This window comes from Meriones unguiculatus, chromosome 3 (assembly GCF_030254825.1).
Source record: "Meriones unguiculatus strain TT.TT164.6M chromosome 3, Bangor_MerUng_6.1, whole genome shotgun sequence".
Taxonomy (NCBI): domain Eukaryota; kingdom Metazoa; phylum Chordata; class Mammalia; order Rodentia; family Muridae; genus Meriones; species Meriones unguiculatus.
This window is the reverse complement of record NC_083351.1, coordinates 76,261,688-76,280,784: the sequence shown is the minus strand read 5'-3', so window position 1 is coordinate 76,280,784 and position 19,097 is coordinate 76,261,688. Positions and strand designations below refer to the sequence as shown.

Below are 19,097 nucleotides of genomic sequence, written 5' to 3'. Positions count from 1 at the left end.
AAGTCATCCCAGAGAAAAGAAGGCTCACGCAGTTTGTGCCAGCTTGTTGAACCCGCCTGTGTGTGAAGCCAGCTGCAAAGCGCCACTGGCCTGGCGGGCTCTGCAGCCAGCCTCAGAGGGTTTTGGAGGACAGCTGTGGTGCACATGCAAACAGCAATGCAAGTCGGCGTAACTCACCCACCCAACCTTCTGCTCTAGCCAAAGGAGCACATGAGGCCCAGCCAAAATGCGATCTTTGTCAGAAAATAGATTTATTATTGATAGTGCGTGAAGGTGTCAGTATTCACTGCAGAGGCTGTATAAGCCAATGTTGCCTTTATATTGATAAAGATGCCTTATTTCACTTGCAATCATAAATATTATTCCAGTAAAAGAGGTACATTTTCTCTCCTTTCCATATTTCTTGCATGATCATCACAATAAGTTACAATGAAACAGGTCCTACATAATGAGAAGAAGAGAGCACACTCTGGCCCCGCCACTCAGACAACTACACTATTGCCCTAGCCAGTGCTTTCTTGCTGTCTCTCCATTTGTGGTTTAATGCCACCACCCCACCCCCACCCCAGCTTTCTCAGAGTGGAGCCTGGACTGAAGAGAACATTTTATGTCAGCAGAAGTTGGAAAAAAAGTACAAAAGGGTGGGGTGGACTGCCTTTTTCTTTTATTTATTTTGTGGGTTTCATTAACACTTAACAGTGTTCTTTGATGACTGATCCCTGATCTAGACCTTGGCTTTTTAAACTGTTGATCAAAACACATTATGATTCTGTTGAGTCCATTTTCCAGTGCCTGTCTGTCTTTAGTGGTCTTTTCTTTAGTTGGGTCATTTTCTCATTAAGGAAAGAAAAATGTTCCACCTCCGGAATTCACGTTGAAGGAGCTTTGCATGTTCTCAGGGGTAACTTTATCCTCCCTTCTCCAGCATGCTCTGCAAGAGAAACAGAAAATGTAAGTTTTACCACCAGAAGGCAAGGGCAAACAAATGGCAGAGACTATTTAGGATGATTACAGTGCTTTTGAAATACTGATTTCCAATCCGTGAGACAAAGCCTATGCTTCCTCATCTCAGAACACCATTGCCTTAGCGGTCAGAATGTCCACATGACCCACCCACCAGCAGTGAGAGGAACAGCTGGGGAAGAACGTGGTCTGCAGAGTGGTGGGGAGGGAGCTGTGGGCCAGCTCCACTACTAGAAGCATCTGGAAACAGGGCTACAAATGACAGGGCCATTTGCTGTGTGGAGTTGGTGGGGCACAAACAAACAAACCAAGGCTCTTGAGGAAGAATCGCATCTATGAACCAAGCCCAAGCCCAGGGACACCAGCTGGCCCTGGGCAGAATGCAGACATCAAGTACACACGGCATGCTGAGGCGGCACTACGGGTGGGTGGGTCTCTTCCCAAACTGCACAAGTGCTCTCTCTACTTTCCAAATAATGGGAATGGTAATGGAAGAGAAGAACCATCAGACAGAACTACTGCCAGCTGAAACAGGAGGAGGCACATGTCCCCAGTCTTATTGACCTTTAAGAGTGAAAAAGCAGCTGGGAGCAGTGGCGCGCAACTTGCAATCAGAGCACTCAGGAGGCAGAGGCAGGTGGATCTCTGTGAGAACAAGGACAGCCTGGTCTACACTGGGAGTTCAGGACAGCCAAGGCTACACAGAGAAACCTGTCTTGAAAAACCAAAAAAGAATGAAAAAGCAGTCTTCTCGCTTTTAGTTTTGAAACCACCTATGAGAAGACAGGTCAGGCCTGTGGCTGCTTCTCTTATCCTCATGCTCCCTGCATCCTTGCCAGCTTAGCTGCTGAGTCGTCACTCCAGTGAGTTAAGAGCTACGGGAAAGGTAACACATGTACCCTTGGGAAATGAGAGAGTAAGAACATGGTAGTAATTTGCTACTTTTTACTTATTTACTAAATATATGCTAAGGTTTATTAAGTAACACATGATCATGATAAAACCTCCCAAAGGAACAAAGCATTCATGGGAAGAAGGTTTTTGTTCAGACCACATTCAGGGAAGGTAAGAGTTCAACAGTGAAGTCAGAACACAGACAGAAAACTGGAGCTGTGAGTAGGGCAGGTGGAGGAGCAGCAATGGGCAGCTAAGAGTCAGGAAGAGATCATTCTGGTTTAGGATAAGGAGGGAGGGCAGGGCCAGAACAGACATGAGGTGGACGAGCTTCCTGATGGCTACTGAAAACACGTGGGTATCCGGCAAATGCTTTTTAAATAGGAGAACAAAATCCCTGAAAGTGTACCTGCATGCTTGGCACAGTTAACTCAACAGACGGGAGTGTGGAGGTAGGAAGACCCAGCAGATTGGACTGAAAACCAAGCAAGGATGGGAACAGGAAAATACAGGCGCAAGAAGCTCAGAGGAAAAAAGAGGGAGGTGAGAAGAGAGGCTCAGGCCAAGCCTTAGTGACAGTGGGAGAGGACACTGTGTGAACAAAAAAAGATAAAGGGAGTGTTGAGTTTGTGAGCTGATTTTGGATAAGGCATTCCTATAGTAACCACTGGAAAGAAGCTATAGGCTTGGGAAGAAAGGTCAAAGGTCAAGTGATTTAAAAACAAAGATGATGGAAAAATGGAGAATAAAGAGTGGAAGGACAAACAAGAGGAGACTCAGACACTAGAAACAAAGAGTGGATGGTTACCTGATTATGCTAGGGTCTGTGATTATAGGTCCCTAAGTGGTCTGGAGATGTGTGGAATTAAAGAATAAACTCAAAGGCAGGCAAGCTAGTGAGAAAAACATAGGAGTGAGAAGAAAGGATGCTGCTTTGGCCAAACAGGAAATTAGAAAAACACAGGTCCAGAGAAAATGAAGGACAAAGCTGAGGCGGCAAAGCTCCACTTTGGAGAGGCCAGGAGAATGCACACTGCATTTGAGGCTCCTCTCAAGTGCACCGCTACCAGCATTAGGTGTGTGGATAAAACGTAACGCCTAACCGTGCAAGTCAGATACTGCCTGCCACTGTCAGTCAGAGCCTCTCTTCTAGGCTCACCTCTCTGTGACTGGATCTGTGTCTCTAATTACCAGGTGGGTGCTCTGTAAATGCCCCAAATATACAGACAGCCTCGCTGTGCCATTCTTTACTACCTGCACTATGGAGCCAATCTGAAGCAGATCTATACTGACCCATTTAGGGCTTCTGGTTACTGAGGAAGGTGACCCCTTTGGGACCCCTATAGCAGCTCTGCATTTGGGGTCATGGATCCCATGTATTTCTGATTTGTTAATAGAAAAGAACTTTATGCATTGTGGCATATGCTTGTGATCCATGGCTCTCCCTCTCACTGCATACCCAGGTAACAACATGCATCTTTTTAGTGTTGTGACATAATCTGCAGCTAGAGCAACACAATGAAAGCTGGAGCTGAAGGGTTCTCTGAGGGTTAAGGGATTCTTTTAGACATTCTTTTCTCTTCAATCCTGAGCAATTATAGATGAATAATTTTCAGCTGAATGCCAGCAATGCTAGACTTGCCTGGAGAAAGAGAAGCTGGACACTGGCTCGAATGGGGATCAGACCATCAGGACACAGGGCAACAGATGCCTGAGCACACTGTACTCACATTCACCACGCACCTTGCTATATGTATTAAATTCCTAATCCCTCAGCCACGGTGCAATGGCTCAGAGGGTTTGTGTGTCACTCACTCTGTGGAGACGTGAGGGAACAAAGGACAGCTGTGGGGCTGCTCTATAAACCTGCTGTCACACTGCACTTAATTGCTACCAAACGGTGGCAGAGATGGTACAAAACTGCTTCACTCTTGTCAGAGACATTAACAAATACAACATCAAGTTGTAGTTTTTAAAAAGATGAATAAATTGATAAACATTCTGTGCTATTACTCTATTACATCTGTGCAATGAGACACACTGAGAGCTTGAGCCAGAGCCTTTGGTTGGGGGGAGCCCCAGGAATGACAGGTCTACGCCACACCTCACAGGCTGTCCCATAATCTCTGCATCTTCTGTATCTAGATGCGGTTGGGTTGAATTTCAACACCACATAAATTAACACTGCATAAATTAACATAGGAAATTCCCTAAAGAATGAAGGAGAAGCTTCGCAAGCAAGCTCTATTAAAAAACCCACTGCTTTCATTTAAGGAAATGCTAACACTTAATGTGGAGAAAGAAATTCCTCGCTGCTGCTCCTCATTCACATATGTGGGTCTGTAGAAACGCCTTTTGTAAACAGCTGCGTAAATTACCAAAGGAGCGAATGGTTCAGGCATCAACACTGCTCTTTTCCAAAATCTCTTTCGGTTCCAGCCACTGATGAGTTCACACTGTCAAACAGGAACAGTGCCCCAGGAGACCCACGATGCTGTGTCATTTCCACTTATTAAAATGATCTCAAGCACTTTTCTCAAATATTTTTGTTACACAGTTGTCTTGCCAGCCAGTTTCTGAACCTCAGCTTTCTTGCAGAGGCTGACTATTCAAGCCGTGAGCAGCCACTGGCTGTCTCAGTAGATATTTACAAGGAATTTAAAAGCAACCAACCTGGTATTGCTAAGCAATCATTACAGAGAGAATGGGAATTTGAGAGACCACCCAGAGTATGAGGCCCCTGGAGGGGCACTAGCTAGCATCTCCCCAAAGCTTCAGACCCAGTAGGATTGGGTGTGGACGGAGGACAGTTTTCAAAGGAGCAGGTGGACTAACACAGCAGCAGTCCTGAGCCAGGCACAGTCTCAGTAACGACTTTTCACTTAAGAGAGACAGGAAATGCAGAAGTGCACAAAACAGATCTGTGATGGGACAAAGCCAGTGAAAGAGATGACTCTGGGAGAGACAGACAGGAAGAATATTCTCTACACTCAGAAGCTGGGGTTGAGCGCGTGCTGTTTTCATGGTCTGGAAGTCTGAAGAACTAACTGGCTTTTGTTTTCCTGTGCTCCCTCCCATCAGGGTTGTGCTTTGTTTGTTCCTCCTGTTTGCAGGAGACACCAGTCAACTTCGCCTGGATCTCATTCATGTCTCTGTGTGATATACAAATTAACTTACAAGCAATTAACTGTTTATGTAGCCTGCCACAAAAGTAGGCAAAACATTAACAGACTGCAGCTCAAACTCTTGAAAATGAGCCCTAATAATGAAGTACCTATTATGAAAAATGAAAATCCAGTACCATGGTAACATTTCTTAAGTTCAACTTTCTAAAAACAGGGAGAAAAATGTCATAGAGTAGAGTATTACTCTTGGAAAGCAGGTGAAAAATAGATTCCTAGCGTGGACAGGGCTTGGAGGACACCAATAGTTTGGAGCTCAGCTTGCTTAAACAGCTTTAAACTTGGTGAGCCGCCACCCCACTGAGGAAAAGAGATCATCCCGTGCGCAGCAGCCTAGCTGAAAGATTAACAAATGCCATTAGGCGATGATAAAGAATGCATGAAACACAATAAACACACATCACCACAGGCCTTCCTGTAGGCTGACCTTGATTTATCTTTATGTTTTCTGTTATAGTAGATGGGCTCCTCAATCTATGGGAAGCTGAGGCTCTGAGAACTGTCAGTGTGGAGAGTGTTAGCCAAGAGACAGACTCAGTGCTGGGTTCTGCCACGAGGTTCTGCAGTGACTCTCACTGGCTGCTTCTGAGGACACAAGAGAGGGCAAAGCACTTCCCCTGGGTGACTTCTGGCAGCTTCCCATCTGCTTCAGAGACTAAGCTTAGATACCTTCCTAGGGACAGTGAGTATAGAGTTCTGCTAGGTAGTCTGCACAGGTAGTCAGTCAGTCTGCACGCACAGTGATGTACCTTCTCATGAATAAACAGAACCTGCAGGGTTTGGTCCAAGTTTGGGGCACCTGAGCACCCCCCTATTCTTCTTTTCAAGATAGGGTTTCTCTGTGTAGCCTTGGGTGTCCCAGACTTGCTTTGTAGACCAGGCTGGCATTGAACTCAGAGTGCTGGGATTATTGGCATGCACCACCATGCTTGGCTCTGAGCCCCACTTCTAATCTTCCAATTCAAAACCTTCAAGAGAGAGGTTGGGCATGCACATTTTTAACACTTTTCAGAGACTGGGAGGTTCATAATTCTGTGGCTTCCTGGGTTTGAAATGGGGAGCAAGCAGTGGGCTCTGCCAGGCTATGGCACAGTTCTAGTCTGCTGTGCAAACAAAAAGATGAAGTTGGAGTCCCTGATCTCCCAAGTCCTCTAGCTCCAAGATCCTGGTTGACATGTCGCAGAGAACTCACTTCGCACAGTCATGAAACAGCCTGCTTTGGTGTTAAGTTGTTTTTTTTTTCTTCCCCTCAAGAGCCCAGATTTCCAAGTAATAAATAGCCTTATGTTTTCAGGACCCCTTCAGGGTCAAAATAACAGGGGAACATTTTAAAGCCCAGTTGAAATATAGTGTCCTTAAGAGGGCTGAGAGAAATTTTTCCTAACAAATTCCTCCATACATGATGATACTGTAGTCTTCTATTTTGGAATTAACCAAGACTGAAAATTTCATTTATACCTTATACATGAGAGGACTAGAGAAATGCAATATTGAGATCTAGCTTCACTGGTCAAGGTCTTGACCTCACATTCTCTCTGTAGCCAGGGCACTCTCTGATCTCAGAAGTTCAAGCGGGAGAACAAGTCTCAAGGGAAAAGGTTCTTGGCTACTGGCCTATGGCCTACACAATGATTTAAGTCTCTGCATAGTTTATGGCCCTCTGACTGCCCCATCATCTAACTTCAAGCCCTATGCTGACCTAAGGCCTTGGGCAATTCCTGGTCCTCCTTCTTCTCATACTGTACTCTTACTGCATCTTCAAAGACCCTCACCTCTATGAACTATACCTCACTGAGTATGAGGCATCATAGCACAACAGGAGCCCAGAACTGGATAAGGTGACTGCATTTTGTAACGGAGTTTATTAGCTGGCAGCCAGCTTGGGGATAGTTGTTTTCCACCTTACTGACTCTGGAGAAACTGTGAACTGTATCCAGTCCCCTTAGATCGCCTTGACTATCACGAACGTGAACTTGAGGGCAGAGTATGCAGTTGAAGTCACACAGGAGACTAGTCAGCCATAAAGGTAGCTGAAGGCAAACTCCAGGGGCAAAGATACCAAAACCTAGAAATCTCAGAAAGAGAGGTGCTATTTCTAAATAGACCACGCCTCTTGAGCCTATACCTACGTTCTGCTCTCCACAACAAAGGCAGAATCAGTTCTTGCTGGTAGAGCTTCAAACCCTCAGCTCACCAGGATAAAAACTAAAGTTGTGGTCACCATGAATGGTGTGAGACAGTGGCAAAGCACTATCCAATAGCCCTGAGGTGAACACACAATGTCCCATGAAAATCCTAGCTTCTTTGCTTTTCTGTGAATAGCAACAGGCTGGGAAAATGATAAAACATGCATACATGCACGCACATACACAACTCTGTCCCAAAAAGCAAAAATTTGGGGACATTTGGTATTATTCACTCCTGGATTCTTATTCTCTTCCCTTACAAATTCCCACAAAAGTCTAGTGCAGTGAGAATGAATGGGAACCATGCTTTAAAGGCAAGAAGAGGTAATTTAACACTGAGAAGCTTAGAAAGCTAGCAGGTTGAGCAAATATGGGAGAGACACAAATGTATGTCAACTGATGCTCCAATTTTGAATGCTATACTTATTGCTAGCCAATAGCTTTTACAACTTTGAAATAATATTTGAGCAATTTAGTGTCTTTTTACCCTCATGAAGAATACATAATTTAATACACTGACAATAAGTCTAAATGTCTCATGTCAAGCCACAAGGAACTATTTAAGAACATCTGAAGATTAATGTCAGCAAATGGATGAATAAGGAAAAAAAACAAAAAACAAAAATCCAACGCTAAGGAAGATCCGGAAATTTTCCTACCAATAAAATCTATTAGTCCTCCAAACAGCGCCCCAGGGACCTGTGAAAGCCCAACCTTATGAGTCATGTAGAACTGGAGTGGACTACTGCGATTACTCCACAGGGGAAACCCTGGCAGTGTCGGAAATGGAATGAGAGCTAAAGAGCTGCTGTCACGTCACATGTCCAGTGTGTTCTCTGGACCTAACTGGAGGCTCAGAGAGGGGGCCGGCTCCCTGGAGCTGGTACACTAGGCAGTACTTCTGCGTACTAAAAACTTTCTTCTAACAAGTGGGCGGAACTGAGGTGGTGAGGTTCCACTATCTCCACAAGGACTGAAAGAACAGCCTGTATCAGAGAATGATAGCTGCTCGTGATGCAGAGACACAGGTCCCTGCAGCCAAAGTGGTGTGGCCATTCAGGGAACAGGACAAGTGTCCCTTTTGATCATGAGCCTATAATCTCTTGTGTTACGTGTGACCTACAGACTCTATTACCGTTTCAGTAGCCTCAATGTTCCTTCCTCTCACCTTGCCACTACTGTTCTCATTTCCCCTTACTGCCTCACTCTGTATTTGTGGACGATGAATGTCTGTTCTCACACACATGTTCAAAAAACAGATGTCACTTAATTTATCTTAATTTTTGTTGTTTTACTTTCATGGCATGGTACTTCTTGAACTAGTTGTTAAATTTACCATCATGGCTTCCCTGGGTTTCAATGCAAAATGATGAAAGAAACCATTTCTATTTACACCTCAGGTTGTCATAAAAACAAGTAAAGAGTGGATGTGACCTTGAAATTCTAAGGCTTGAAGAGATGAAAAGGTCCATGCTTCCTGGTTATCAGCTATTTCAGTGCTATCCAACCTATGGCAAAACTTTCATCTTTTTGCTCTTATTTGGTTATCATCCACTTCCAAATAACTGGAGACAGAGCTCTGAAATGTTAGACACTGTATAAACAGACTAGCTGCATGTAATAAACCACATGGCAGGCTGGGAAGTAGGTGGGAAAGAAGGTGGGTCTCTTTCTGTATCATTAGTATAATTTTATAATTTTCCTAAATGATGATCCTGAATTTGGGAAAAACAAAGGTGTACTAAATACTCTGCATAAATGAAACATCACAAAAACACCCAATTCACTGGTGAGAGAAATCAAGGCTCAAGGTCAGAGAAGTACTAAGAGACAGGGCCTGTTACAAGCCTGCCAAATTTCTCTGCTGTACTTCACTGTGTGGCATATGTGATTTTGTTATGTTGGCTTCTTTTATTCCTTAAATAGGAACCAATGACACCACGAGACTAAATGTGATTCAATACAACCTCACCAGGCAGGTGGAGCCAATGCTCTAACGTTCAATGCTGCCACTGCAGTAATGTCAGAAATCACACTGGAAATAGACATCCGTGTCACATACTAGTCTTCAACTCGGTCCCACCTCCACAGGCTTTATTATGCTAGAAAAATCCGCGAGTCAACCTAGGAGCCCCAAGTGTTCAGGTGGTACTGCTACTGAAGGCTGGGGCTTGCTAAGAGCTCATCAGAGGCTACCTGTGACACATAACATGCACTAACTACACCAGCAGCGTTACCTCCAGAAAGACCTTTACAGAAAGAGTCCTGGCACATATTCAGTCATGCAAGTGCTGCTACAAGCAAGTAACAGACAAAAGCAAGCCATGAGCCTTTTCAAGAAAACACAGGCTTTTAATCCTGGTTACAGTTTCCTTACTCAATGTTACTGTTATTTCCCAGCTACCCATACAATGGTGACCCTCCCTTCAGATATTTATGAAGTGTTAGACATTTACACTAAGTGGCATCATTATAACTGAAGCAAATCGGGCTGTAGAAAGGCATGCTGTGCAACTCAAACACTAGATTTAGGTGGGTGAAAAGGTCAACTCAAGGGAGTTGATCGGCTGAAAGAACCAAGGTTTCCATCAATTTGTGCCTCTCCAAACCACGTGTACCTAACTGTAAAGCAATTATGTGATTTGCTGAGATTGTTAATTTGCTGTAGGGATATCAATAGCTTTCTAAAGAACATACAGCACAGAATATATGCATCCGCTGAGTGTCATATTATGTAGTTTTGAAGGGTTAAAAGAAGAACTATATAAAAGGAGGGAAATTCTCTCCTAAGTATGACTCAGTCTTCATTTCCTGCTCAACTAATGGGCTCTACCAACTGGTGGAGGAATGATTAGTGACAGAAAGGCTGAATTTTTAAAATTTCAGCAAGACCTCCTATTACTTAGGGACTTCAAGTCTGCTGGCTCTCTAATTTATAGCCTTCTTCCATGCTGGCTTTGAACAGTGGCTTAGGAATGTGAGGCAATGACCATGAGGCTATAATTACTGGAATTCTTAGAAGATGAAAGCTTCAGAGTAATTAAGTACATTTTAAATATATTTTCCCTCTGTTGCATAAATAAATACAAGGAGAGTTCAGGAGAGCTTGCACTCCCCTTTCTTCTTGTACAGGGACTTGAACCCACAGCCTTGAGGACATTAGGCAAGCACTCTACCACTGAGTTACACCTCTATTCTTCCTGAACGTGACAATGCCCTGTCCCAGCCTCTCCAGTAGTTGGGATCACAGGTCTAAACCACTAGGCCTAGAAAGAATCTGGACTCTTTTTGTCAGTGAACTGGATAGAGCTATGGCCTGACCAACTGATTTCAGAGACTCTCGATGAGGAGAACTAGCTGAGTTTAGAAAGACTTCCCACATGTTAGGTCCTTACCACTGCCCAGGGATAACTGGGCATTCTACTTTTCTAGTGCCCCAGGGAGCTAGCACACTCACCTGTTTAGCATGGTTGACACAGTTCAGGTACTGAGCGGCCAGCGCAGAGCAGCTGAGCGTCTGCTGGGTGTTCTGGCGGTAACACTGGAGGATTTTGGTCTGCAGATCTGCACAGACTGGATGGTATTCATATCGCCTGAAAACAACAAGAAGGAAAACTGAGACAAGGCACCATTCATTATAAGGGTCAAGGTTAACACACAAGCCCAAGTTCTACAAATGACACCAGTGCTTTACTCTATAACCTGGTCGGGCATACCCACAGCCAGCAGGTTATGAAGATCGGGTCCCTGCAGTCTAATTTTCCATGCTCACCATTATTATAGAAATTCAAAGTCCTTCCTAGATCCAGGCAATGATCTCTGGTCTCTGTGTCCAGAGCCCCAGCTCTCTCCCTGCCTCCACAGGTCATCAAGAAGGTTCTTTGTAATCCATCAATTCAAGTCAGTCTGTATTGCTTCTTAAATGAAGTGCAAGGCCAGCAGAGACACTGACCAAGCTTCTGTCTGCCTTTAGCCCTTGCTGGACCATGTACACTGCTCAGCCTGGGTAAATCATGCTCAGGGACCAGTTACAGATCTCACGTTTGTGGTTACAAGCTGGGAAATACTTGACACTCAAATTCCACCCTTGCCCATGTAACTGAAAACTAACTGCTCATCTTTCAACTCATGCAACCTTCTCTGAACAACTCTCAACAGTTGCCTCCTCCCTCTAGGGTGACCCATCTACCCGTGTTAGCTTGTCACCCTGCACATGTCATGGACTGTACAATCATCCTCTGCAATCCACCCCATTACATTTATCAGAATGTAAATTCCTTGGATTTTACATTCTTGGATTTACTCTGTCTTATTTCTTCGTGACTTTCACTACTCAGTGTGGGTAATTTTTATAGAAGTCATACAATAAGCTTGCTGAATCAAGGTAAAACAAAACTAAACAAGGTAAACATCTAAAAATCCCCCAGGTTAAACTTTCGCAATTATATTTACAAGTCTCAGATTTTAGCTGGATTGTTCTCAGTGAATATGCCATGTCAAACATAAATGTTTCCATAAAGCTTATAATAAACACTTAAAAATACTAAGCCAAATGAATCACAAACAGAAACTACTCGGTGTGTATAGCAGAACTCGCGTTACAAAGACTAACCACACACAGAGAAAATATGCAAAACAACCATTAATCTAGGAATTTATGTTTTTAAAAAATTAGTTTAATAAAAAATGCTTCCAGTCTTATCAGTTCTGTCACTGAAATCTAAATGTTATTCCCACATAGTCCCGAAGTAGCATTATTTTAAGTTTAATGGGTTCTAAAAACAAAAGCCCCAGAGAACATAGGGGGAATATTTCCCATCAATAAGTAAACCCTTAGGTGACAGTTTGTCTCCTCATTACTTTTACCCAACATGATAAGCTAATATTTACTTAGCTGGAGTAGAAATGCAAGCCACATGACTGTCCCTGAGGGAATCTTCTTCCCACTCCCCCAAAGAAGGTGGGCATACAAGGGAAAAGATTTCACATAATACTGTTTTTACTTTTTCATTCATTACTTTACTACTTGTCTAGTACCTGAGAACAGAATTGAAACCCAACTCCAGGGGTTTCAATTCTTTTCAAGCCTTTGATGCTCTGGATGTCTGTGGCTTTTTCTGGACCTAAGCTTCCCTTATCCCCCCAAAATGCGCATCAGCCTCAAAAACAAGTCAGCTATACTTTTAGAGGCACAGCCCCAGAAAACCACTGACCAACTGATGACAGCAAAACCTGTGACTGGATAAATGCTGAATAAAATATGATTAAGCATCAGTTCAGCAGAATGCAGCAAATATATGGCTGACAATGGTAATGATGCACACAGGAGAGCTGAGCTATTGAGCTTCTGTCCCAGGGCTGAGGCTGACCAACTCTCCAACAGATCTAGGGCCAGAGAAAAAGTGGAGGGGAGAGAAAAGACCGTCACTAGTAACACACAGGTAACATGCACACACACACACACACACACACACAGTCACAATGTGTATGCGTACACACATAAATGTATATATTTTTCTCTTAAGACTGTTGCAATAGGTAGCTCATTAGCCACTTCCTCTTTAGAAAGCAGTATTGCAAGTCACACATAAGTGCTGACCCTGAGCTGGGCCCTCTGTCGTACAGTTCAAGTCCAGGAGTTATTTATGGTTTGAAGTGTATCGAAATATACTTTTATCACCACAAATCAATACTAGTACTCGCTTCCAAGTCCTTGATTTCCTGTCTGGTAGTTTGTTCTGTTTGGCCGTCATCTGAGATCCTTTTTGTACACATTTTAACCTGCATTGATGACTAGAAGCAGAGAGGAGAAAGAACAGTGGAAATCAGCATATAACTGGCCCCCAATTCCTCCACAGACTTGGGTCCATTTCTCTTAGATTCATCTAAAGGGTGCAGATCTGCCTTTGTATTGATCTGCAGGGCATGTTATGCTGTCCTAATGCAGTTTTCACTCTGAAAGATGCTAAATGAGATTACCACCCAACATTAGAAAGCCATAAAGCACAAGCCATGGCACCTTCCATTCAGGAAAATGGTTTCAAAGATATTTCCAATATGCATTATGAGAAGCCCTTCATATAACCATAGTTGGCAATTGACTTATATTGACTGCTTTCATGCCTGCTGAAGAAAAAAGCCACTACTAGGCAAAAATAAGAAATGGCAGAATTCCAAGATATTCAGGTCAAAAAAAAAATCACATCTTAGTTGAAAATGGCATTTAAACAATTTAATTTCACTGGGTTTAGGAAAGGTTGAGTGAAAAAATGATGAGTGACAAGATAAAGAGCAAGATGAATACACATCTGGAAAACACAGGCCAATGATAATTAAGACACTTATCCAAAAACAAGTTGAGCCAAAAGGAACTGTTAAATAAAGCTAATCTCTGAAAACAGATATTTATAACAAAAACCAAAACCATGTTTTGGCTAATGAAAATTACTGGGAACTTTTAATTGAATTTACTCTCTTTACCATTTCTCTCCCTCCCCCCCACCCTTTTTCATGAGATAGGGTCTCTTTTATGTAGTTCTGGATATTGTGGAATTTACTTTGTAAACTAGTCTGGCCTTGAACTTAAAGAGATCTACCTGCTTCTGTATCCTGAATGCTGGATTTAAAACATGAGCCACCACACCTGGCCATGTTCTCTACTCTTAAGTCAGTCTTTTCACAAGCACAAACTGCTCCTGCAATGCTCTGGCCCCATCCATATCCTCAGTGCACGAGCAAGGGGCTGGAGGCTGGGCACAATGCAGGACCAGAGTCCCAAATATGAAACCCAAGAACAATACCACAAGAGAGAGCACTCTTCTTTCCATGGCACCTGGGAGCAAGACTTTCCCATTTTCACCCAATGCTTAATGGTAATATTAAAAAGTATCTTGGATAATATACTCACAGATTTTTCTTATTATATTCACAATAAGCCCATAATTGATCCCTTGGGAAAAAAAGACCAGAAAGAGATTGGGGCTGTTTCTAATTTTCCAAGGCTTCCAACCACCTGGTGATGGACATAAAATTATCACTACCACGTCAGATTATTTCCTTAGGAGACTCTCATGAAGGATGAATTAATTGGTCAAAGGGAGGGGAAAGCACCGTGGATGAAGTGGAGGCTTATTTAAGCGGTACCCAGAAGCCCTCCTCAGATCCTGAACACAGTAACACTTGGTTATCAGTTCTATGGCTGTCTCGGCCTCACTGATGCCTCTCCCACTTTCATGTTTTACAATCTTCTTTGATGTGAGTCAGAGCTTTAATTTCTGAGGAACCTACTTATCCATCTTTTTAGTTCTGCTAATATAAACGGTGCAAATAATATGGTAACTTCAGAGAAAGAACTATATGGAGATAGTTCAGAAGAAGTCATGTGGTGACAATCAGCAGTCAGAATTCTCAAAGCTCTGGGGAACACAAAAGTCACTCATTGTGAGTGCAAACACAAAGAGGATCCTTTCCTTGTATGTTAACCAGGAAGTACCCTGCGAGAGGTCTACAAACACTATGATACTGCTGCGGTTATGTAGGAGAGAGGGGAGAAAACACGAATTAATGAGACACCTAATGCTAAAGAGAAAACTGTTTTCTTAATAGGACCCAACAATGTATCTTTCATAAGGTCAGACATTTTATGTAACATGGCTGTGGAGAGAAAACTCTCATTCTTAAGGAATAGCTCAAAAGCTATCATTAAATTACACCAAACTGTTCTTTAGATGTTAGCCCAGTGGCCAGCAGTGTTACTCCCCCCACCCCACTAAAATGCAGCCTTAAATCTATGTCCACTGACAATACTTAAATGATACAATAAGTGACTATCCTTTACCATTCATAATCAAATAACCATAAAATGCAATGCAAAGAAAGATTTTAGAATGTAGTCATTGTTTACTAAATTTGCACTGTATTTTACCTTACATTATAGTATCCTAATACTAATTTTCACAATCAAATGTAAACAGTCTCTTTCTAATACTGCAAGAGCTAAAAAACAAACTAAATTTCAAGCATTTCTAGGATTCTTAACTGCTAACCATTTCAATTAATGATGTCTCTATTTGAACTTCAATCAAATTTCCAGTTACATATTAGAGGCTAAATACAGCTAGCAGGCACCTGCTTTCTTTGTTTTCCATTTGTTTTCACATACATCTTGTGATATAATGTCTTAAAACTAACAATGCAAGATGCTCTCCCCAACAACTATTACTATTGCAACACCAAAACAGCTAAGAGCCTCTGCCAGCGTAAAGGAGCACGGATCTCAACTGTGTGCGGGTTAGCACTTAGCTTCCGTGGTTCTCAACCTTCCTGATGCTGAGACCCTTTAATTCCTCTTGGTGTGGTGACTCCTGACCCTAAACTTATTTTCATTACCACTTCATCACTGTAATTTTTCCACTGTTATAAATCATAATGAAAATATTTCTGGAGACAGAGGTTTGCCAAGGGGGTCATGACTTACAGGCTGAGAACCACACGGCGCAGCCAAGCTGACAGGCAGACCAGTACTCATAACGAGTGCACACCATTTGCCCAATATAGTCAGCCTGGTGTTGGGAAGAGAAACAACCCAGACTAGATGTCCACGGAAGAGAGCCAGTCTTCCATATGTGGGGACTCAATCAATACAAGAGAGAAAATGTTTTTGGGGAAAAAAAAACAAAACGCATTTTGCTAAGAAAAGTGCTAACACATACTTGCAATCCCAGCATTTGGAAGGCTGAGGGGGCTGTGAGTTTGAGGTCAGCCAGGGTTATGGAGATTGTCTCAGAAATAAAGTACCTGTGCAGAAGAGGTTTTCTGGCTAACAAGTACTTACATAGTATCACTGACACTGCATTGATATTACAACCAACCCAGGTGACTGAGAGTTTCAGGAAGGATATGCCTGTTACATGCAAATACTAAGTCATTTTACATAAGACATTTGGATATCTGAGGATACTGGTATGTGTTGGGATTTGGAATAGTCGCTTAGGAACCCAGAGGGATGAAAGCTGACTTACACAGTTCTGTTCTGTAAACCCAGGGCTTGAAAGCTCAGTATCTAGCTCAAAGTACTTTAATATTTAATATTTTAATTTTAATCTGCTGACTTTTAAAAAAGTTGTGAGAACCAAACTCAGTAATCTGGATCCCCAAGAGAAAGGTGAGCGGTAAGGAGTGAAAGAAAGCAACGCCAGTCTTTCTATACTTACAGTCCAGGATAAAAGCCCCAAGGATGCTGTGAGAAGCAGTGTGGTCCTGCATGGCCTGGGACCCCTGCGTTTATAACTATTAAATAATGAGACCTTGGATGAGTGAAAACCTGTCCAAATCCTCAGTGTATACCTCCTTTCTTACTCAGTAATGCTGGGGGTACTTGGAGTTGACTGGGCCAGGAAGGAAAAGGAGGAATAAATGCAACAGCATGTGCCCACCTCCCGGCTATTGGGGAGTGCAGCTGGTGGAGAACTATGCCTTCTGACACTGTGGGACATTACAGTCCAGCTTCTTTTTGGAGAAAAGTAAACTCCAGTCACCACTCTTAGCATGGCCTGGGTTCATCAGTGCCAGTGAAGAAGTCAAGAGTGCCACTTCCTCCCCTGACATCTGGACTTAAAAAAAAAATGGGGCCATATGCACCTCCAAAGAATTATGACCCTTACTGTTTGGTTTTGCAAATAATTCTGTGGACAAAAAGTATGTTACTCATTCAGATAAAAAGATCTGTGAAGTCAGGCATCTTGTGTGAGACAAAGAAACAACTGGGTCAATTTTCACTTCCCGTATCATGGTTTCCTTGACCAAACCTGGGTTACACAGTTCACCTCTAAACTGGAGAGAAATAAATTCTTTAAGATATTTGGAGGAGGGTTCCCCTTTCTCCACATCCTCTCCTGCATGTGTTGTCAGTTGAGTTTTTGATCTTAGCCATTGTGAAGGGTGTAAGGTGAAATCTCAGGGTCGTTTTGATTTGCATTTCCCTGATGACTAAGGCCACTGAGCATTTCTTTAAGTGTTTCCCCCCCTTTTGATATTCTTCTATTGAGAATTCTGTTTAGCTCTGTACCCCATTTTTTAATTAAATTACTTGATTTGTTGCTGTTTAACTTCTTGAGTTCTCTAAATATTCTGGATATTAGCCCCCTGTTAGATACGGGGTTGGTGAAGAGCCTTTCCTAATCTGTAGGCAGTCGTTTTGTTCTGACGACAGTGTCCTTTACTTTACAGAAGCTTTTCTTTCAGTTTCAAGAGGTCCCATTTATTAATTGTTGATCTTAGAGCCTGAGCTGTTGGTGTTCTGTTCAGGAAGTTGTCTCCTGTGCAAATGAGTTCAAGGTTCTTCCCCACTTTTTCTTCTAACAGGTTTAGTGCGTCTGGTTTTATATTGAGGTCTTTGATCTACTTGGACTTTAGTTTTGTGATAAATATGGATCTATTTGTATTTTTCTACGTGTAGATATCCAGTTAGACCAGCACCATTTCTGGAAGATGCTGTCTTCTTTTCCACTGTATGGTTTTGGCTTCTTTGTCAAAAACCAGGTGTCCATAGGTATGTGGGTTTACTTCTGGGTCTTCTATTCAATTTCATTGATCCACGATTCTCTTTCTATGCCAGTACCATGCAGTTTTTATTACTATTGCTCTGTAGTACAGCTGGAGATAAGGGATGGAACCCTCCTCCATTGCTGGTGGGAATGTAAACGTGTACAACCACTTTGGAAATCAATATGGGGCTTTCTCAGACAACTAGGAATAGCGCTGCCTCAAGATCCAGCTATACCACTCCTGGGCATATATCCAAAATATGTGCAAGTGTACAACAAAGACATTTGCTCAACCATGTTCATAGCAGCTTTATTCATAATAGCCAGAACCCGGAAACAATCAAGATATCCCTCAACTGGGGAACGGATACAGAAATGGTGGTATATTTACACAACTGAATACTACACAGCAATTAAAAACAAGGAAATTATGAAATTTGCAAGCAAGTGGTGGGAACTAGAAAAGATCATCCTGAGTGAGGTGACCCAGAAGCAGAAAGACACACACAGTATATACTCACTTGTAAGTGGGTATTAGTCACATAATATAGGATAAACATACTAACATCTATACTCCTAAAGAAGCTAAACAAGGAGGACCCCAGGGAAGTTGCTCAAGTCCTCACTCAGAAAGCAAATGGGATAGACATTGGAAGCAAGAGAAAACAGGGAACAGGACAGGAGCCTACCACAGAGCACATCTGAAAGACTCTACCCAGCAGGGTATTGAGGCAGATGCTGAGACTCATAACCAAACTTTGGGCAGAGTGCAGGGAATCTGTTGGGGGGGCAATAGGAAGACCTGGAAGGGTCAGGAGCTCCACAAGGAGAACAAGAGAACAAAAAATCTGAGCCCAGGGGTCTTTTCTGAGACTGATACTTCAACCAAGGACCATTTCATGAAGATAACCTAGAACCCCTGCATAGATGTAGCCCATGGCAACTCAGTCTCCAAGTGGATTCCCTAGTAAGGAGAGCAGGGACTGTTTCTGAAAAGAACACTGTGGCTGGCTCTTTGATCACCTCTCCCTGAGGGGGAGGGCATCCTTACCAGGCCACAGAGGTAGACAATGCAGCCAGTCCTGATGAGACCTGATAGGCTAGGGTCAGATGGAAGGCGAGGAGGACCTCCCCTATCAGTGGACTGGGGGAGGGGCATGGAAGGAGAAGAGGGAGGGAGGGCGGAATTGGGAGGGGACAAGGGAGGGGGTTACAGCTGGTATACAAAGTGAATACAGTGTTATATTAATAATCAAAAGTAAATTAAAGAAAAAGATATCTGGAGTAAAAGCAATATTAGGTAGAATTGGGGACATAGAGCATAACTG

At 42.9% G+C, this 19,097-nt stretch overlaps 1 protein-coding gene across 2 annotated transcripts in view; it reads right to left on the bottom strand.

Moving 5' to 3' along the window:
• Positions 1–234: 234 nt before the first annotated feature.
• Chchd3 (coiled-coil-helix-coiled-coil-helix domain containing 3) overlaps positions 235–19,097 on the bottom strand; it is a 253,642-nt gene continuing 234,779 nt past the window's right edge. For both annotated transcript variants that reach the window (XM_060380219.1, XM_060380220.1), the window contains 2 exons: positions 10,683–10,818; positions 235–931 (listed from right to left, as the gene is read on the bottom strand). In XM_060380219.1, coding sequence (XP_060236202.1) covers positions 908–931; positions 10,683–10,818 — 160 coding nt within the window. In that variant the 3' untranslated portion in view covers positions 235–907. The remainder of the gene's footprint in view (positions 932–10,682; positions 10,819–19,097) is intronic.